The 22,627-nt window shown below is 42.7% G+C and overlaps 1 protein-coding gene across 1 annotated transcript in view; it reads right to left on the reverse strand.

Annotated features, from left to right (window-relative positions):
- The window catches only part of LOC135056655 (alpha-2-macroglobulin-like), a 234,536-nt gene that overhangs the window by 16,266 nt on the left and 195,643 nt on the right, over positions 1-22,627 (reverse strand). The window contains exons 26-31 of the mRNA XM_063962101.1: positions 17,368-17,524; positions 15,779-15,847; positions 12,983-13,145; positions 11,595-11,776; positions 9,254-9,469; positions 7,308-7,432 (exon numbers count right to left, since the gene is read on the reverse strand). Coding sequence (XP_063818171.1) covers positions 7,308-7,432; positions 9,254-9,469; positions 11,595-11,776; positions 12,983-13,145; positions 15,779-15,847; positions 17,368-17,524 — 912 coding nt within the window. The remainder of the gene's footprint in view (positions 1-7,307; positions 7,433-9,253; positions 9,470-11,594; positions 11,777-12,982; positions 13,146-15,778; positions 15,848-17,367; positions 17,525-22,627) is intronic.

Consider the following 22,627-nt stretch of genomic DNA (forward strand, 5'->3'; position numbering starts at 1 on the left):
TTTTCCTCAGTTGCACCTCTCCCCACTTAAATAATCCTGCTGCTCATCTCATTTTACTAACCAGGGGCATGGTGTCTCAAAGCCGTGTCCCGGCTATCTCAGCTATCCAGCTATAGCCGGGACACTGCTCTACTGTGCACCTGTGGTCAACCATCAAGCTGTGCCCTAGCTGTCTCAGCTATCCAGCTCTGCTGTACACCTGTGGTCAAGCATCAAGCCATGTCCCGGCTGCCTCATCTATCTAGCTGTCCTGCTTTGCTGTGCACCAGTGCTTAAGTATCTAACCTGTCCCGGCTATCTCAGCTATTCAGCTACCCAGCTATACTGAAATCTGTGTTCAAGCATTAAGCCGTGTTCCGGCTATCTAGCTTTTCAGCCACATACCTGTGGTCAAGAAATCTTTTAAGACTATTATTTGTGATTCTTCTATCATATCCTGTAAGTTACAGTAAACCTCCTTGCTTTACTCCAAGGCTTCTGCATCCATTTCCTGGTACAGGGTCCAACAGATTCTCAAAGTCTGACACTCAGACTCCAGTTAAATGTAACCCTTACATACAAAGCCTTAAACCACTCCTCCCCTACCTTCATCTCTCACCACATCTATGTCCATACTCCTTCCTGCCCATGAAGCTCTTCCATCATCTTTTCTCCAACCTGGCTCTTCTCTTCATGCTTACCTCCAAGATTTTGCTCAAAATAACCCCATCCTAAGAAACACACTACTTCAGCCAGTCAAACTAGTTATTATTAAAGCATACTCCCTCTTGATAACTCGTCATTGTTCTCCTCTACCACTCCATCATGTATCCTTCCCAGTTTACTTTGCAACTGTTTACCCTTCCCTTTAGTACATAAGCCTTTTACAGGCAAGGCCCTCTACCCTCATGTTCCCTCTTTGCACTATCCATGACACCAATTTTTCCAGTTCCTTTTGTGTTTATCTGCTGTACTGAAAAGACTGAAAATGCACGTTGTTTAGGTAATACTATAAGAAAACACACAGAAGAAAGAGGTAGTTGTGAGCACGCAGTTTGAGCTACAGTATCTGCCCATTCAACGTAAGGAAAGGCAACAAATTATACACTTAATAATTATGAGGCTAATTTTTAATCTAATGGAAGGATGAATAAGTCTGATGGCACATAAGCAGTCAGGTTGTGGGTACGGCATAGATTGGGTATCTATTGGTTTGGGTTATGGACTTGCTGTTTGATGGACATATAGAGTTCTAGAGAAGGGTTTCCTTATTATATGTGAGGGTTTAAGTTTTTTACTTAGTCTATTAGTTTACATAAACTAGCTGAGGGATCTTCCTTTTTGCAGATTAAAGTTCCTGCTCTCTGCCAGGCTAAGTAGATAATTTACTTGTTTCTTATTTGCCCATTTTTTCTTTTTGTTTTCCTCCTGTAGCTCACTGCTTCTTCCTTTGATTGTAACGTTGTTTTCCATCTTTCCCTGCTCTGTCTTCTGTTTCCACTTTTCTCTTTTTTTCTTTCCCCCTTTTAAAAATTTCCTGCACCTCCCTTTTTAGTTTACGCTCCCTGTCCTATTATGACTCTGCCAAAAGGGTTTGTGCCTCTTCCCTGGCACCTCACTAACTACTCATGCCCCCCACTCTTCTTTGGGCATCTCTCATTTAAAGCTGTGTCAGGGGTTGCAGCCTGCTCCAACTAAAGATCCCATAGCCAGAGATTTGTCAGAGGTCCCTGCTCCCTGCAATCAGTTTTGGGCCTTCAGAAATGCTCTCCATTTCTCTATTTCATAATAGTTGGTGCATGAACCCACAGCACTGAACATACTTCCAGTTGGATTCAATGGAGCAATACTAGTCCCCAACCAAACAGGCTCTCTGAGCATTCTTTTGGCAACCCTGTCCTGCACTTCCGACTTCCAGCACTGGCTCCTATTGCTCAATAATGGCCATTAAACTCATTATGCAGAGGTGGGCTGTGGCCAACAAACTAGCCAAATCTGTGGAGCAGGTTTCTGACAGCACCCTCCTGCCGCTGCCCCCTCTCCTGGACCTTTACAGTTTTTGATCCTTCCAATGCATTTTGTAGCCAGAGCTTTTTCCCACTGGACCCCTCTGCTAGCCACCATTGAGGATTGCTGAGGTTTCTAGCACATATGATACTAGTGAGCATCAGCTTTTTTTAGGGCATGAGTTTGGGCTCACTTTCTGGTGCAAGCAACAAAGGAACCAAACCACCAAATTAGCCAAACAGACTTATGCAGGTAAATATGGGGAGTCTCCAGAGTAAACTTGGTGATGTTGACTGGGATCACTTCCCACACAGATATGGTGCACTGTGCCAAAACTGTGACTATTGTTGCGTGAGGGACATGATTAATATGCTACATGGACATAATTACATTCATGGAGAATACCTAAAAATGCTTTGAAGCAGCTAAGAGGTGCGGGCGAATCGGAAAAGATTAATTTCTCTGAGCACCACAGTGTCATCAAGTACATGCATTTAACTCATGGCATGTATAACAAGTCCAGGTGGAACAGATGTGTCCACATACAGATAGCCTTAATATACTGTACCATGTGGCATGACATCACGATTGCAATCTATTAAATACTGTAGTAAGATCAACCACTTCAGAAAAAAATGTTCAGTGCTGTAATACACTGTACAGTACATTACTGGGTTGGGAAATACTAAAGAAAATATAATTTCTGGCACTGTACTTTAGTTTGAAGACAGTAGCTCACATTCAATCACATATTGTTATAATGTCAATAAATTGTCTCTGAGATTTATTTCTCAGGGGATTGCCCAATACAGTATATTGAAGTAAAAGTAGATGTGACAATGGATTGGGCTTTACAATGTTATTCTTACTAGAGATGAGCGGGTTCGGTTTCTCTGAAACCGAACCCGCACGAACTTCATGTTTTTTTCACGGGTCCGAGCAGACTCGGATCCTCCCGCCTTGCTCGGTTAACCCGAGCGCGCCCGAACGTCATCATGACGCTGTCGGATTCTCGCGAGACTCGGATTCTATATAAGGAGCCGCGCGTCGCCGCCATTTTCACACGTGCATTGAGATTGATAGGGAGAGGACGTGGCTGGCGTCCTCTCCATTAGAAATTAGATTAGAAGAGAGAGAGAGATTGTGCAGAGTCAGACAGAGTTTACCACAGTGACCAGTGCAGTTGTTGTTAGTTAACTTTTATTTATTTTAATATAATATATCCGTTCTCTGCTATATCCGTTCTCTGCCTGAAAAAAAACGATACACAGCAGCAGCCAGTCACACAGTGTGACTCAGTCTGTGTGCACTCAGCTCAGCCCAGTGTGCTGCACATCAATGTATAAAAGGCAAAGCTTATAATAATTGTGGGGGAGACTGGGGAGCACTGCAGGTTGTTATAGCAGGAGCCCCCAGGAGTACATAATATTATATTAATTTAAAATTAAACAGTGCACACTTTTGCTGCAGGAGTGCCACTGCCAGTGTGACTAGTGGTGACCAGTGCCTGACCACCAGTATAGTAGTATATTGTTGTATGTATTGTATACTATCTCTTTATCAACCAGTCTATATTAGCAGCAGACACAGTACAGTGCGGTAGTTCACGGCTGTGGCTACCTCTGTGTCGGCAGTCGGAACTCGGCAGGCAGTCCGTCCATCCATAATTGTATTACAATATATACCACCTAACCGTGGTATTTTTTTTTCTTTCTTTATACCGTCGTCATAGTGTCATACTTGTTACGAGTATACTACTATCTCTTTATCAACCAGTGTACAGTGCGGTAGTTCACGGCTGTGGCTACCTCTGTGTCGGCAGTCGGCAGGCAGTCCGTCCATCCATAATTGTATTATTATTATAATATATACCACCTAACCGTGGTTTTTTTTTCATTCTTTATACCGTCATAGTGTCATACTAGTTGTTACGAGTATACTACTATCTCTTTATCAACCAGTGTACAGTGCGGTAGTTCACGGCTGTGGCTACCTCTGTGTCGGCAGTCGGCAGGCAGTCCGTCCATCCATAATTGTATTATTATTATAATATATACCACCTAACTGTGGTATTTTTTTTTTCTTTCTTTATACCGTCGTCATAGTGTCATACTAGTTGTTACGAGTATACTACTATCTCTTTATCAACCAGTGTACAGTGCGGTAGTTCACGGCTGTGGCTACCTCTGTGTCGGCAGTCGGCAGGCAGTCCGTCCATCCATAATTGTATTATTATTATAATATATACCACCTAACCGTGGTTTTTTTTTCATTCTTTATACCGTCGTCATAGTGTCATACTAGTTGTTACGAGTATACTACTATCTCTTTATCAACCAGTGTACAGTGCGGTAGTTCACGGCTGTGGCTACCTCTGTGTCGGCAGTCGGCAGGCAGTCCGTCCATCCATAATTGTATTATTATTATAATATATACCACCTAACCGTGGTTTTTTTTTCATTCTTTATACCGTCATAGTGTCATACTAGTTGTTACGAGTATACTACTATCTCTTTATCAACCAGTGTACAGTGCGGTAGTTCACGGCTGTGGCTACCTCTGTGTCGGCAGTCGGCAGGCAGTCCGTCCATCCATAATTGTATTATTATTATAATATATACCACCTAACCGTGGTTTTTTTTTCATTCTTTATACCGTCGTCATAGTGTCATACTAGTTGTTACGAGTATACTACTATCTCTTTATCAACCAGTGTACAGTGCGGTAGTTCACGGCTGTGGCTACCTCTGTGTCGGAACTCGGCAGGCAGTCCGTCCATCCATAATTGTATTATATACCACCTAACCGTGGTTTTTTTATACCACCTAACCGTGGCAGTCCGTCCATAATTGTATACTAGTATCCAATCCATCCATCTCCATTGTTTACCTGAGGTGCCTTTTAGTTCTGCCTATAAAATATGGAGAACAAAAAAGTTGAGGTTCCAAAATTAGGGAAAGATCAAGATCCACTTCCACCTCGTGCTGAAGCTGCTGCCACTAGTCATGGCCGAGACGATGAAATGCCAGCAACGTCGTCTGCCAAGGCCGATGCCCAATGTCATAGTACAGAGCATGTCAAATCCAAAACACCAAATATCAGAAAAAAAAGGACTCCAAAACCTAAAATAAAATTGTCGGAGGAGAAGCGTAAACTTGCCAATATGCCATTTACCACACGGAGTGGCAAGGAACGGCTGAGGCCCTGGCCTATGTTCATGGCTAGTGGTTCAGCTTCACATGAGGATGGAAGCACTCAGCCTCTCGCTAGAAAAATGAAAAGACTCAAGCTGGCAAAAGCAGCACAGCAAAGAACTGTGCATTCTTCGAAATCCCAAATCCGAATTCCGAGCCCACCCGCTGGCGGTGATGCAGGGCAGTCTGGAGCGACTGCTGATGCTGACATCTGGTCCGGACTGAAGGACCTGACAACCATTACGGACATGTCGTCTACTGTCACTGCATATGATTCTCTCACCATTGATAGAATGGTGGAGGATTATATGAGTGACCGCATCCAAGTAGGCACGTCACACAGTCCGTACTTATACTGGCAGGAAAAAGAGGCAATTTGGAGGCCCTTGCACAAACTGGCTTTATTCTACCTAAGTTGCCCTCCCACAAGTGTGTACTCCGAAAGAGTGTTTAGTGCCGGTGCTCACCTTGTCAGCAATCGGCGTACGAGGTTACATCCAGAAAATGTGGAGAAGATGATGTTCATTAAAATGAATTATAATCAATTCCTCCGCGGAGACATTGACCAGCAGCAATTGCCTCCACAAAGTACACAGGGAGCTGACATGGTGGATTCCAGTGGGGACGAATTGATAATCTGTGAGGAGGGGGATGTACACGGTGATATATCGGAGGATGATGATGAGGTGGACATCTTGCCTCTGTAGAGCCAGTTTGTGCAAGGAGAGATTAATTGCTTCTTTTTTGGTGGGGGTCCAAACCAACCCGTCATTTCAGTCACAGTCGTGTGGCAGACCCTGTCACTGAAATGATGGGTTGGTTAAAGTGTGCATGTCCTGTTTTGTTTATACAACATAAGGGTGGGTGGGAAGGGCCCAAGGACAATTCCATCTTGCACCTCTTTTTTCTTTTATTTTTCTTTGCGTCATGTGCTGTTTGGGGAGGGTTTTTTGGAAGGGACATCCTGCGTGACACTGCAGTGCCACTCCTAGATGGGCCCGGTGTTTGTGTCGGCCACTAGGGTCGCTTATCTTTCTCACACAGTCAGCTACCTCATTGCGCCTCTTTTTTTCTTTGCGTCATGTGCTGTTTGGGGAGGGTTTTTTGGAAGGGACATCCTGCGTGACACTGCAGTGCCACTCCTAGATGGGCCCGGTGTTTGTGTCGGCCACTAGGGTCGCTTATCTTTCTCACACAGTCAGCTACCTCATTGCGCCTCTTTTTTTCTTTGCGTCATGTGCTGTTTGGGGAGGGTTTTTTGGAAGGGACATCCTGCGTGACACTGCAGTGCCACTCGTAGATGGGCCAGGTGTTTGTGTCGGCCACTAGGGTCGCTAATCTTACTCACACAGCTACCTCATTGCGCCTCTTTTTTTCTTTGCGTCATGTGCTGTTTGGGGAGGGTTTTTTGGAAGGGACATCCTGCGTGACACTGCAGTGCCACTCCTAGATGGGCCCGGTGTTTGTGTCGGCCACTAGGGTCGCTTATCTTTCTCACACAGTCAGCTACCTCATTGCGCCTCTTTTTTTCTTTGCGTCATGTGCTGTTTGGGGAGGGTTTTTTGGAAGGGACATCCTGCGTGACACTGCAGTGCCACTCCTAGATGGGCCCGGTGTTTGTGTCGGCCACTAGGGTCGCTAATCTTACTCACACAGCTACCTCATTGCGCCTCTTTTTTTCTTTGCGTCATGTGCTGTTTGGGGAGGGTTTTTTGGAAGGGACATCCTGCGTGACACTGCAGTGCCACTCCTAGATGGGCCCGGTGTTTGTGTCGGCCACTAGGGTCGCTGAGCTTAGTCATCCAGCGACCTCGGTGCAAATTTTAGGACTAAAAATAATATTGTGAGGTGTAAGGTGTTTAGAATAGACTGAAAATGAGTGTTAATTATGGTTATTGAGGTTAATAATACTATGGGATCAAAATGACCCCCAAATTCAATGTTTTAAGATGTTTTTTAGGGTTTTTTGAAAAAACCACCCGAATCCAAAACACACCCGAATCCGACAAAAAAAAATCGGTGAGGTTTTGCCAAAACGCGGTCGAACCCAAAACACGGCCGCGGAACCGAACCCAAAACCAAAACACAAAACCCGAAAAATTTCAGGCGCTCATCTCTAATTCTTACCTCACATCCACATGGAGTTCAAAGTTTGTCTGTGCTTCATGGGTGCAGATGGCTGGTTGGGTGCTGACATTGACGGAAAAGTGGTCATCCGAATGGTCAGGAAGACTGTTATAATGCAGATGTGACTGCAAGCAAATAAATATTGTATCAACAACAATCTAGCCATTAATTCATTTCACATTCAGTTATTGATCAGCATTTTTTAGTTTATTTTGAAAATGAGCTAATTTTAATTTTAATTTTTACAACAAAGTTTGTTATTTTTATAAATGAAGTTCATTTTATTCTTGTTACTCAAAAAAAAGATATGTCCAATACTTATAGTCTTTCACAATTAACATCTATCTGTCTATCTATCTATCTATCTATCTATCTATCTATCTATCTATATTAAATAAAACATTTTTAAAATGATAATACATATTTCACATAATGTTATGAAAAGTAGTAATATATACAATAATATCTTTAAAAATGCAATTTTATAATTATCTGTATTAATGATAAAACTATTCTACAGTATATAAAGATACCATAAAAAATGAAAATAAATAATTAAATTATATTATTAATAATGATATACTCAATATTTTTACAACGCAAACTACAATATATGCATATCAATTAATATTCTAAAATTGTGAGAGACTGAATGAAGGAGTATATTAAAAAACGTTTAGCCACAGATATGGATTCCTGGTCAATTAGATAAATAAGAATCTTTTACAGAGTAGGGTGCAAAACATTAAATTCTATTTGTTTTACAGGGAACTTAAAGATTTTAAGCTATGTAACCAGTACTGTACAGTATGTATTATTGTTATTTGTAATATGGCTATTTTTATTATTATAATTTATTTATATGGCGACACAAGGGTTTAAGATAATATTCTAAATTGTTTTCTTACAACAAAAAACAATTTAGGTTATTATCTTAAACAAAAGTCCCGGCTCGGACCTCCATGCCATTTTTGAAATCCAAAACAAGTCTGAACGTCAGATTCTCCCAGGGCTTGGTTTCCATAAATGGTGCCGCTGCTGCTAGTGCCATTTCCGTCTAGTGCACGCTAACGTTAGCTGCGCTGTAGGGGTCGTCTGGCTGTGTGTGTTTGAGAGTATCACGGTGCTCCATTTCTCAAGTGCTATCTGTGCATAAATTACTGCTGCTACCGTGAATCACTATTGTCTGCTGCACACTGTGTTGTGTCTAGGCTGGGCTGTGTATAGTCACTGTATATAGGGGAACATGGCTGTATGTTGCACTGGACTCTGATATATACTGTGATGTGCCCAGGCTCACAAAGAGCTGTGTATAGTCATTGTTTGAACTGGGCTGCAAGTTCAAAAGCAAAAAAAGAAAATATATATATATTTCTATTGTTTTGTTTGCAATGTTTTGTGCGCTTTACCCTATTACGCTCTGTTCAAGTACATCTATAAGCCCTGTGATTCCATGCAGTTTAAATCAGGCTACAAGTTCAAAAGCAGAAAAAAAAAATATAGTTCTATTGTATTGTTTGCACTGTTTGTTGCGCTTTACCCTATTACATTGTGTTCACATGCATCTATAAGCCCTGCGATTCCACACAGTTTAAACCAGGCTGCAAGTAATATATATATATTTATTTTTTCAATTGTTTTGTTTGCACTGTTTGGTGCACTTTACCCTAGTGCACTTTGTTCAAAGCCCTGTGACTCCACACAGTGATCTGCATATTGAAAAAATGGATAACGACCAGTTTACAGAAGAGGAACCAAGTACTGTCACAGCAGCTGCTGCTACCAGTGATGATGATGACACTAGTCATTAAATGTCATCTACTAAATTCGATGCTCATGGGAAGACAACAATATACAGTTGTAAAGAAAAAAACACATGTAATAAAGGGTAATGACCAATGACCAATACAGTCTTGTTTGCTCAGAAAAGACAATATTTTACTTACTTGTAAATAGACACAACCTTTTCCAGTGGCAGTTACTGTATATTCACCAGGGAATTCTGGCAGGACTACTGTCTGCAGAAGATCACTATTATCTTTGTCCACATGAATTTCTTTGTGGAACCCGGACTTTGACTCAACTGTCACCGTTGCGGCTCCCTTCTTGTGGTGAGTGGCCTTGGCATATTTAGCAAGAGCTTGAATACCTACTGTAGAGTCCTACAAAATCAAATTGATATGTTTTTAATGATAAAGAGGCCTATCTGAAATTAACTATGCTTTTGTGAATTTAATATTTGATAATTACTTTGACAATAACAGCAGATGCATTGGCCTTAGGCTTATTAGACTAATACTCTAAATACATTGTCACCATATGCTTTAAATTTGAATTTTGATCTTGGTTAATTTTACAATTTTAAGTATGTTACCTTCTTAAAGCATTTGCCTTTAACAATGTTTTCCTTTTATTACCTTTTATTAGATAGTTTATATAGATATTTTAATGTTGCTGTACTTATTTTTACTTGGCATATAAAATACAATAGTATAATCTAAGAACCATAAATAAGTATATTAGGACTGTTTTAACATGAATTAATGTTAATTTTATGTTACATTTTATCACAATTCATCTGAAATGTTAAGCAAAGTCTTAATGCCCCCAAACATCTGCAGTGTATTGTTGCAATACCCCAATATCACCTGCCCCTGGGTCGGGAGATTGGGAATTTTAAACAAGTTGCATTTTCCTGATTGCCAAATGCAACCAAAAATGCCTGGGATTGTCAATCGAGAATCAATATGTAGAATGTCCTCGATTTCCAATGGATCATCGATTGATGGCCACTGATAGGCTTTTTTGATCAGTGAATCGGGTCAGTTTGGAGAACAGGGAAGTGACCATCTGATGTATGAAGCCCTTTATTTTAAAGTGAAAGCTATTGTACAGTAAGTCAAATTCTCATCATGATTGAGAGAGTGCATGCAAAACACAGGCTGAAATGCATGTTACCCTACAAATTAAGTCTCCTCATTAGAATGTATGTTGTATAGCACAATGATACAGGAGCCTACAGTTACTAAGATTGCCTGGGAAAGGCTGCTTCTCAACTCTACTGCATATGTCACACTCTAGAAATCAGCCAATCATAGCGTGAGTAACTAAAACTGTATGCTGTGCACTTAAATGTCTACCATAGGCGTCAGAATGGGGGGGCAAGGGGGCAGCTCCCCCCTAAACAAGATGGAGGCGCGGATGAGTGCTTACCCCCGGATCCCCGCAGGGGACTCCTCCTGTAAAATCAATGTGCTGCCGCTGCCTGTTATGCCCCATGTCCTCCTAGCTGGCTCTTCATTGATGAATTACTGGGAGGGAAGCATGGCCATGCTGAGTCTGCTGGGACAACCCCGCCTCCTCCCAGTAATACATATGTGATGAGCCGGGCGAGCTAGGAGGACATGGGGCATAGCAGGCAGCTGCAGCACACTGATTTTACAGCATGAGTCGCAAGTAGGTAAGCGCCGCTCACCCGCACTGGGGGAGTGGGGAGGTTTGGCGGGGAGCGCCAAAATGTAATTTTTACTACGTCCCCCCAACCTCAAAACATTCCAGCGCCCCTGATGTCTACTAATTTCTCATTTTGCTTTTTTATTGTGTTGTTTTGATTTGCAATAGTTTTGTTTAATAAACTGCATTAGAATAAATAAGGAATTTATTTTAGAAAATATTGACCAGCACTGTAAAGGTGGATACACACTGATAGATACATCTGCAGATCAATTGATCAGCAGATATATCTATGGACGGATCGGGCAGTGTGCTGTGCATACACACTACCCGATCCGTCGGGGACTGACGTCATGAACTGGACGGGCGTGTACACACGCCCGCCCATTTTAGAAGTCAATCAGTGGCGGCCACCGCAGCATGTGTACGAGCGGCTGGCTGGTCACCCGTACACACACAGCGATGCACCAATATATCGGTAGATATACTGGCCGTCAGCTGTGCTGCGGTGCCAACGCAATATGTCTGTGAACGACTGAGTTCACAGACATATCGCCCGTACACACTGGCCGACGGACCCGCGATATATCGGCCGTTTAATAGAACAGCAAATATATCGGCCAGTGTGTACCCACCTTTAGTTATTCTATTTCTTTACCGTAACATTGTCTATAAGATACACCCTTCTTTATAGTAGTATAAGTTCTCTCCTTTTTCACTATTTAACAACATTTATAGAGGCAGCACAGAAAATTCAGTGTAAAACATGGAGACTGATGTGTGCCACCACCAGTATAAGATATTTTGGCATTTATTGTATCTAAGATGTGTAACCTGAGATGAGTAGAATCCTCCCCATGGATTTTGCAGTGTTAGAAGATAACGGACGATGTCTGCGCTCTCTTCAACATCTTTCTGTGCAGTTGTTTTTTCAGAAAGCAAAGCCAGAATTACATAGGCAGATGTCTCAACGGCTACTTGCTTGTATACCGTTGTTTTCCAATGCTTAAATGCTTCTATGGAGATTCACAATGAAAATAAGAATAATGGGAGAAATCAATGCTCATTTGATTTATGGATAATAATGGAAAATAATTATTTAACATTAAGGGGGGTATTCAATTAGCCTCATGGTTTATCCCGCGACTCAATGTCATCAAACATCCCCAATGCTTTTAAACTACTTAGCCTTTTTTCCCAGCACCTAAAAATCAGGATTCATGTTCGGAAACCCACTGATTCTACGGAATCAATGTTTTTTCCCTGCATGTAAAACCCGGTTTTGTCTTTTTTCCGCTGAATTTACCTCACAGTTCATGGAGCTGCAAGGTTCAGTATGACTGCGGGAACTTGCGCATGGGGTAACCCTCGGTAATTGGATTTACCTTGGCACGGCAGCCGCCGGTGATTGATTGAGCAGGGTTTAATTGAATACCCCCTTAAGATTGTCAAGTTCTAGAACTACTGGATTGAAAGATGTTCACGGATAACATAAATGCACTGAATGCACTTGTTATTTATACAAGTAATGTGAGTTTGGGATACACTGTTCTTCAATAACTACTTTCTCATGGTTGTATAGTAATTTTATGCCCATATATTATTATTCTGAAGCTGCCCATAAAAGATAACAGATTACCTATGCTCATTTTTGCTGCAACATGGCTTGCTGCATGGCATGCCAGGCTAAACCTATTCGCAGCTGGTGATCGCTCCATTCACTCCTAATACAATAAATGGAGCAATCACCGCCTTCGATTAGTCATGGACTGGCCCGCCATATAGCATGGCTACATCTGTACACTGGCATTGTCATTATCAGTCCCATTTGTGGCCACCATTCACAACTTTTAATTTCTCAGGGGGACATTTACTAAGCAGTGATAAGAGCGGAGAAGTGAGCCAGTGGAGAAGTTGCCCATGGAACCCAATCACCACTGAAATAACATCTATAATTTGCATACTATAAAATTATACAGAGCTGCTGATTGGTTGATGGGGCAACTTCTCCACTGGCTCACTTCTCCGCTCTTATCACTGCTTAGTAAATGTCCTCCTCAGTCTCTCTGCAACTTCCTTCTCCATCAACAACACACGCAAACACATGCACGCATGCACACACACACACACACACACAACATTCCTTTGCCAAAACTGAGCCACAGCTAATAACAAATGATTTATTGGCTTGTTCATCTTAAATACTCTGTTACTCCTCGCACCTTTCTTTATGGCAGTCTTGTCCAAATGCTTCAGCGCCTCCTGTCTTAGTTCACTGTCTCCTGCCAGAGTGAAGGCATAGGCCAGAAGAGCCTGGGTATAGGGAGACGTAATGCTGTGTGCTTCTTTCCTTAAACATTTCAATGCATTCTCCACAATGCTTCCCTAAACAGAGAACATTGTCATTAGGGGCAAAGTGGGGAAAGGAAGAGATCACTGGTTAAAAAGCTTTCCCCAGAAACAGACAGCAGAAAGGTTAATTATTTACTGCAGTGGTTTCTAATACTAACACAATGGGGGGAATTCAAATGTTTGAAAAGTCGGTTGGGTGTCTGTTTTTTCCTGTCTATTAGATAGGAAAAAAACAGACACCCAACTGACTTTTCAAACAACTGAATATCCCCCAATGTCTCATGTTTTTATATCGTAGAGTGAGAATCATATTTTACAAAGAATTGCATTCCTATTGTTCACCATGCAGCTGGACATATAATTGTCAGCCATTTATCGTGTAAAGCAGGACATTGTGATCTGCACTCACTCACTGTACAGAGTCATCCATCACCGACAATGCTCGGCAGCAAATTTTATGTGTGTGTCATACTGTAGTTCTTTTCTCCAGTCTTCCACTCCATAACTCAGCCCATATTGCCCTGCGCTCAGCCCATAACCTAACTCCTGATACCTTATTCATGCCAGCAGTCACTTTCAACATCCGGTTCCCTCCCCAGTGGAAAGTAACTTTGGGGTCTATTCATGAAGCAGTGAAAAGAGTAGAGCAGTGAGCCAGTGGAGAAGTTGCCCATGGCAACCAATCAGTGTTGAGGTAACATTTATCAAGAGCACTCTATAAAATTATACAGAGCAGCTGATTGTTTGACATGGGCAACTTCTCCACTGGCTCACTTCTTCATACTTTTCATTGCTTCGTGAATAGACCCCTCTGTTAATAGCCTACACCTGATCAGTTGATGCATCTCGCCTGTGTTCATAGTACCTCGATTGTTACTCTTGCTTCATGTTCTCCACCTACACAACATACAGTACTCACACAAAGGCTGGGATGTAATGAAGTCCGAGTTCAGCGGCCGAGCTCGGACGTTTTTTTTAAAGGGGCAATCATGTACAAGGCATGCTTTAGACATAAAAAAAGGGTCTATTCATGATTAAATGGAAAGAGTGGAGAAGTGAGCCTGTGGAGAAGTTGCCCATGGCAACCAATCAGCTGCTCCATACAATGGGATAGTATGCAAATGATAAATGTTACTTCAATGCTGCTTGGGGTTCTGTCTGCGCTGTTCTGTGCTCCCGTGTCTGCAAGCTCATTTGCACAAGTCTAAGGGAGGGAAGGGGGGGGTGCACAGTGGCGACTGTACATGGAGGACACAGTGCCTGCTGTATGGAATAGGGCTCACTTGAACAAGCCAAAGGGGGAGGAGAGAAGGTGCACAGTGCCTGCTGTTCGGTACAGGGTTTGGGTTGGGAAGGAGGGGGTTGCATGGTGCTGTCTGCAGCCAGCACACAAATATCTGCATCAGGATCAGCATCACCTCGGCATCTTGTCCTCCCAGCACCGCTGCTCTAGACTGGTGGTGCCTGGGCCAGGATGCAGTGAGGCCACAGCAGTGTTAGAACTGGCTCTCCGAGGGGCCTTCCTGTGTTGGGGATCAGGTATGCTGGAAGGAGGTGACTGTCACAAAACTAGATGGAATCTAGAAAACTAGACTTATCGATCACGGGGGGAAATTGCGTGATTTTTTCAAACTAGTCGGACAGACCGGTTTTGGCAGTTTTTCGGCATGTGGGAGCAAATGGTTGATTATCGTTTGCTCCCACACACTAGCCGATTATCTTTCCAACCAGCCAACTAGTTGACTGGTTAGAACAATCTGGTTCTGGTGCATGGCCAGCAAAACTGTCAAGTTACAGGATGTGCAAGAGACTGATTGGTTACTATAAGCAACTTCTCTACTTTCTCCCAACATTCTATATAAAAAGGGGTTGTTATTCATGTAGGTGCAAATTGGAGGATTATTCCCTATAGTTATACAAACAGAAACATGGAAGGGCGAGATGTGATGAAATCCGTGCTGGATGCCGGCTGAACTCAGACTTTTTTTAAAGGGGCAATCCTGTACAAGGCACGGTTTAGCCATGTACATAGGGGGTAATTTAGAGTTGATCGCAGCAGGATATTTTTTAGCAGTTGAGCAAAACCATGTGCACTGCAGGGGGGACAGATGTAACATTTGCAGAGAGAGTTAGATCTGGGTGGGTTATTTTGTTTCTGTGCAGGGTAAATACAGGCTGCTTTATTTTTACACTGCAATTTAGATTTCAGTTTGAACACACCCCACCCAAATCTAACTCTCTCTGCACATGTTATATCTGCCCCCCCCTGCAGTGCACATGGTTTTGCCCAACTGCTAACATTACATCCCGGCCAAAGAATTTGATTGCAGATTAGAACCACTTGACCCATCTGGGTGCAGTCATCACAACTTGGTCTTACAAACGCATTAGTAATATCTAATTTCTTAGATATATCCTAAATATATTAAATATTAACAAATGGCAACCTTTTACATAGGCACAAGTCTCAGCATGTTCAGGGATATTCTTTTGCTATATCTAAACAAGGGGAACAGACACATATTTTACATTTCGCTACCAGTCATGGGAAGTTAGTGTAATATCAATCACTTGGTTGATATATTTCCATTTTCTGTTCAGCTGTCTTTTGCTTTTCTAATACAAGGAGCTGCATCAATAAAATGCTATGAAATAAGATCACTTACATTACAGACCGCGTGATGCTCCAGAAGTGAGATAACGACATAAGCAGTATTTGCAACTATATTTTCTGCCTATAAAGAAATGGAAAAAACTGACTGATCTCTGACTGATATTCAAATAATAACTTTGTATCAAATAATAACTGTATGTTATAATGGTATGTGGCATAATCTCAACTGGAGGGCACTATAATGTGGCATAATTTAACCAGCTATTTGTAATGTGATGTAATATAAACTGGAAGGCACTATAAAGTTACATAATATGAACTGGGGTATTATAATCTAGAACAATATGAACTGAAGGCATGACAGTGTGGCATAATCTGATCAGGGAGCACTAAAATGTGGTATAATATGAACTGGGGACACTGTATACCATAATGTAAATGGGGCGCATGTTATATAATGTGTACTGGCAGCGTAACAATGTGACATAAGGTAAACTAGGGAACTATTATGGTTCATAAAATAAACTAGGTCACAACTATGAGGCATAACATTAATTATGGCACTACTGTGGTTCTGAAAGAACTAGGGCACTATTATGGGGCAAAAAATTAACAACTCATAATGGTGTCTCTCTAGAAGCACTGGGACAAGGCCATCTACAAAATATTGCTACACCCAGGGATGTGCGGTGAGGTAAATGGCTGAGGAAGCTTCCGAAGCCGGATTTACAAACAATATATGGGGTGGTATTCATGTGACCGCCGGTCAGCTGACCGACAGTCACATGACCTTCTCCGTGAGCCCGACGGCTCACTATCCCGATGGTCGGCATGCCGACCAACAGGCACTATTTCCACTCGTGTGTGTCCACGACACCCATAGAGTGGGAATAGAACCCGTGGCGACCGCAGGTCGCCACCGAGCCCGCAGCGTGGCGAGCGCAACGAGCCCGCAAGGGGCTTGCTGCACTCGCCCCTCCCCGCCGGGATCCCGGCGTCGGTATGCTGCCGGGATCCCGGCGTCGGTAAGGTACTACACCCAATATATGAGCCCAAGGATCCATGTGGACATTATACAAAGGTGCAGCAGTATATACTGCTGGAAATGTGGTGAGTTTTGATCAGATATGTGCGGACAAGGTAGGCAGGAGAGGCACTGCCTCACCTGCCATAGACATTTTACTCCAGGGTATGACCCTATTACAATAATACAAAGAAGATATTTTTAATATATTCTCTGTATTTTTCTTCTTTATATAGTCAAAACTCTGGCATATGAATTAGTATGACAGTAAAGGATCCGCCTCACCAGCCTCATTTCATCGCACATCACTGGCTACGCCCCTGACTATAGTAGCATAAAATCTAAATATGGCTATAGGTCACTCTAGTTTTGTTACACTGTTTGTAAATAAGAACATACCATGTATATATATTTTAAGTATTTCTAACGCATTTGCAATAGTGTGCTTATGGTTTAATATTCTTTTTTTCTTATTACAACGGGCATCATTATATATTACCTAGTTCTTTAATAGGGCCAACTGCCAGTAATAAAATCGACATCAGAACATTGTGGATTGTGCTCATGTTTTCATGCAATCAGAATCCCAGTGAAAAATGTAATAGATCCGTACATACCTCTAGATCATTATTAAAGTAATGAACCGATTCGTTAAAACAACCATTTGGTAACTGTTTATTCTGTAGCCATGTCAGAGCTTGCTGAATGATGGTCTGATCTATGGGGATGAAGTCCTGAGCATTGCTAAGAGTCTTTAATACTAACGCTGTGATCCTGCAACAGGGTTTAAAAATACTGGTTAGTAGCAGTCAAATAAATCCATCATGAATCATGATATCCTAAACAGGTGATAGATCAAGAGTAAACTTGTAATATATTTTTAAATAAAAAAATCTCTGTAATATATGTAATATGTATAGCTGCTATGTAGAAGGAAGAGTAAAAGTAGATAATAGTTTTGAAGCACATGAAAAGGTTTTAATTTTTTTCTATGGGCAGGATGTATCAAGCATCACATTTTGCATATGATATATCCCGCCTCTTACTGCATGCATAGAAGTGCATGCGCACAGCGTCTATTTACCGCTGCTCTGCAAGGTGAATTAATCAGATAAGAAGTAGAGATGAGCGGGTTCGGTTTCTCTGAATCCGAACCCGCCCGAACTTCATGTTTTTTTACACGGGGCCGAGCGACTCGGATCTTCCCGCCTTGCTCGGTTAACCCGAGCGCGCCCGAACGTCATCATCACACTGTCGGATTCTCGCGAGGCTCGGATTCTATCGCGAGACTCGGATTCTATATAAGGAGCCGCGCGTCGCCGCCATTTTCACACGTGCATTGAGATTGATAGGGAGAGGACGTGGCTGGCGTCCTCTCCGTTTAGAAATTAAAATAGATAGGAGAGTGAGAGACTGAGTGAGACACGTTCATTTACTATACTTACTGGAGCTTAGGAGGAGTTATATTATACTAGTGACTGATGACCAGTGACCTGACCACCAGTGCAGTTTTATAATTTATTATTATTAATATTTAATAATCCGTTCTGTTCTTGTTCTCTGCCTGAAAAAAACGATACACAGTGACTCAGTCACACTCACATACCATATCTGTGCTCAGCCCAGTGTGCTGCATCATCTATGTATAATATCTGACTGTGCACTGCTCACACAGCTTAATTGTGGGGGAGACTGGGGAGCAGTTATAGGTTATAGCAGGAGCCAGGAGTACATATTAAACAGTGCACACTTTTGCTGCCAGAGTGCCACTGCCAGTGTGACTGACCACTGACCACTGTGACCAGTGACCTGACCACACTGACCACCAGTACTATAGTACTATATTGTGATTGTCTGCCTGAAAAAGTACACTCGTCGTGGACTCGTGTGACTTCAGACTTGTGTGGTGTTTTTTTATTCTATAAAAAACTCATTCTGCTGACAGACAGTGTCCAGCAGGTCCGTCATTAATATCTGACTGTGCTCACACAGCTTAATTGTGGGGGAGACTGGGGAGCAGTTATAGGTTATAGCAGGAGCCAGGAGTACATATTAAACAGTGCACACTTTTGCTGCCAGAGTGCCACTGCCAGTGTGACTGACCACTGACCAGTGTGACCAGTGACCTGACCACACTGACCACCAGTACTATAGTACTATATTGTGATTGTCTGCCTGAAAAAGTACACTCGTCGTGGACTCGTGTGACTTCAGACTTGTGTGGTGTTTTTTTATTCTATAAAAAACTCATTCTGCTGACAGACAGTGTCCAGCAGGTCCGTCATTAATATCTGACTGTGCTCACACAGCTTAATTGTGGGGGAGACTGGGGAGCAGTTATAGGTTATAGCAGGAGCCAGGAGTACATATTAAAACAGTGCACACTTTTGCTGCCAGAGTGCCACTGCCAGTGTGACTGACCACTGACCACTGTGACCAGTGACCTGACCACACTGACCACCAGTACTATAGTATATTGTGATTGTCTGCCTGAAAAAGTACACTCGTCGTGGACTTGTGTGACTTGTGTGGTGTTTTTTTATTCTATAAAAAACTCATTCTGCTGACAGACAGTGTCCAGCAGGTCCGTCATTATATAATATATACCTGTCCGGCTGCAGTAGTGATATATATATATTTTTTATATCATTATTTATCATCCAGTCTATACTAGCAGCAGACACAGTACGGTAGTTCACGGCTGTAGCTACCTCTGTGTCGGCACTCGGCAGTCCATCCATAATTGTATACCACCTACCCGTGTTTTTTTTTTCTTCTTTATACATACTACATCTCATTATCATCCAGTCTATATTAGCAGCAGACACAGTACAGTACGGTAGTCCACGGCTGTAGCTACCTCTGTGTCGGCACTCGGCAGTCCATCCATAATTGTATATCACCACCTACCCGTGGTTTTTTTTTCTTTCTTCTTTATACATACTACATCTCATTATCATCCAGTCTATATTAGCAGCAGACACAGTACGGTAGTCCACGGCTGTAGCTACCTCTGTGTCGGCACTCGGCAGTCCATCCATAATTGTATACCACCTACCCGTGGTTTTTTTTTTCTTTCTTCTTTATACATACTACATCTCATTATCATCCAGTCTATATTAGCAGCAGACACAGTACGGTAGTCCACGGCTGTAGCTACCTCTGTGTCGGCACTCGGCAGTCCATCCATAATTGTATACCACCTACCCGTGTTTTTTTTTTCTTTCTTCTTTATACATACTACATCTCATTATCATCCAGTCTATATTAGTAGCAGACACAGTACGGTAGTCCACGGCTGTAGCTACCTCTGTGTCGGCACTCGGCAGTCCATCCATAATTGTATACCACCTACCCGTGTTTTTTTTTTCTTTCTTCTTTATACATACTACATCTCATTATCAACCAGTCTATATTAGCAGCAGACACAGTACGGTAGTTCACGGCTGTAGCTACCTCTGTGTCGGCACTCGGCAGTCCATCCATAATTGTATACCACCTACCCGTGGTTTTTTTTTCTTTCTTCTTTATACATACTACATCTCATTATCAACCAGTCTATATTAGCAGCAGACACAGTACGGTAGTTCACGGCTGTAGCTACCTCTGTGTCGGCACTCGGCAGTCCATCCATAATTGTATACCACCTACCCGTGGTTTTTTTTTCTTTCTTCTTTATACATACTACATCTCATTATCATCCAGTCTATATTAGCAGCAGACACAGTACGGTAGTCCACGGCTGTAGCTACCTCTGTGTCGGCACTCGGCAGTCCATCCATAATTGTATACCACCTACCCGTGGTTTTTTTTTTCTTTCTTCTTTATACATACTACATCTCATTATCATCCAGTCTATATTAGCAGCAGACACAGTACGGTAGTCCACGGCTGTAGCTACCTCTGTGTCGGCACTCGGCAGTCCATCCATAATTGTATACCACCTACCCGTGGTTTTTTTTTTCTTTCTTCTTTATACATACTACATCTCATTATCAACCAGTCTATATTAGCAGCAGACACAGTACGGTAGTTCACGGCTGTAGCTACCTCTGTGTCGGCACTCGGCAGTCCATCCATAATTGTATACCACCTACCCGTGGTTTTTTTTTCTTTCTTCTTTATACATACTACATCTCATTATCAACCAGTCTATATTAGCAGCAGACACAGTACGGTAGTTCACGGCTGTAGCTACCTCTGTGTCGGCGCTCGGCAGTCCATCCATAATTGTATACCACCTACCCGTGGTTTTTTTTTTCTTTCTTCTTTATACATACTACATCTCATTATCAACCAGTCTATATTAGCAGCTAGTATCTAGCTAGTATTATTAGCTAGTACTATTATTATTAGCTAGTATTAGTACTAGTATTATTAGCTAGTACTAGTATCCATCCATCTCCATTGTTTACCTGAGGTGCCTTTTAGTTGTGCCTATTAAAATATGGAGAACAAAAATGTTGAGGTTCCAAAATTAGGGAAAGATCAAGATCCACTTCCACCTCGTGCTGAAGCTGCTGCCACTAGTCATGGCCGAGACGATGAAATGCCAGCAACGTCGTCTGCCAAGGCCGATGCCCAATGGCATAGTACAGAGCATGTCAAATCCAAAACACCAAATATCAGTAAAAAAAAGGACTCCAAAACCTAAAATAAAATTGTCGGAGGAGAAGCGTAAACTTGCCAATATGCCATTTACCACACGGAGTGGCAAGGAACGGCTGAGGCCCTGGCCTATGTTCATGGCTAGTGGTTCAGCTTCACATGAGGATGGAAGCACTCAGCCTCTCGCTAGAAAAATAAAAAGACTCAAGCTGGCAAAAGCAGTAGCACCGCAAAGAACTGTGCGTTCTTCGAAATCCCAAATCCACAAGGAGAGTCCAATTGTGTCGGTTGCGATGCCTGACCTTCCCAAAACTGGACATGAAGAGCATGCGCCTTCCACCATTTGCACGCCCCCTGCAAGTGCTGGAAGGAGCACCCGCAGTCCAGTTCCTGATAGTCAGATTGAAGATGTCAGTGTTGAAGTACACCAGGATGAGGAGGATATGGGTGTTGCTGGCGCTGGGGAGGAAATTGACAAGGAGGATTCTGATGGTGAGGTGGTTTGTTTAAGTCAGGCACCCGGGGAGACACCTGTTGTCCGTGGGAGGAATATGGCCACTGACATGCCTGGTGAAAATACCAAAAAAATCAGCTCTTCGGTGTGGAACTATTTCAACAGAAATGCGGACAACAGGTGTCAAGCCGTGTGTTGCCTTTGTCAAGCTGTAATAAGTAGGGGTAAGGACGTTAACCACCTCGGAACATCCTCCCTTATACGTCACCTGCAGCGCATTCATAATAAGTCAGTGACAAGTTCAAAAACTTTGGGCGACAGCGGAAGCAGTCCACTGACCAGGAAATCCCTTCCTCTTGTAACCAAGCTCACGCAAACCACCCCACCAACTCCCTCAGTGTCAATTTCCTCCTTCCCCAGGAATGCCAATAGTCCTGCAGGCCATGTCACTGGCAATTCTGATGATTCCTCTCCTGCCTGGGATTCCTCCGATGCATCCTTGCGTGTAACGCCTACTGCTGCTGGCGCTGCTGTTGTTGCTGCTGGGAGTCGATGGTCATCCCAGAGGGGAAGTCGTAAGCCCACTTGTACTACTTCCAGTAAGCAATTGACTGTCCAACAGTCCTTTGCGAGGAAGATGAAATATCACAGCAGTCATCCTGCTGCAAAGCGGATAACTGAGGCCTTGACAACTATGTTGGTGTTAGACGTGCGTCCGGTATCCGCCGTTAGTTCACAGGGAACTAGACAATTTATTGAGGCAGTGTGCCCCCGTTACCAAATACCATCTAGGTTCCACTTCTCTAGGCAGGCGA

The sequence above is a fragment of the Pseudophryne corroboree genome, chromosome 3 (assembly GCF_028390025.1).
Source record: "Pseudophryne corroboree isolate aPseCor3 chromosome 3, aPseCor3.hap2, whole genome shotgun sequence".
Taxonomy (NCBI): Eukaryota; Metazoa; Chordata; class Amphibia; order Anura; family Myobatrachidae; genus Pseudophryne; species Pseudophryne corroboree.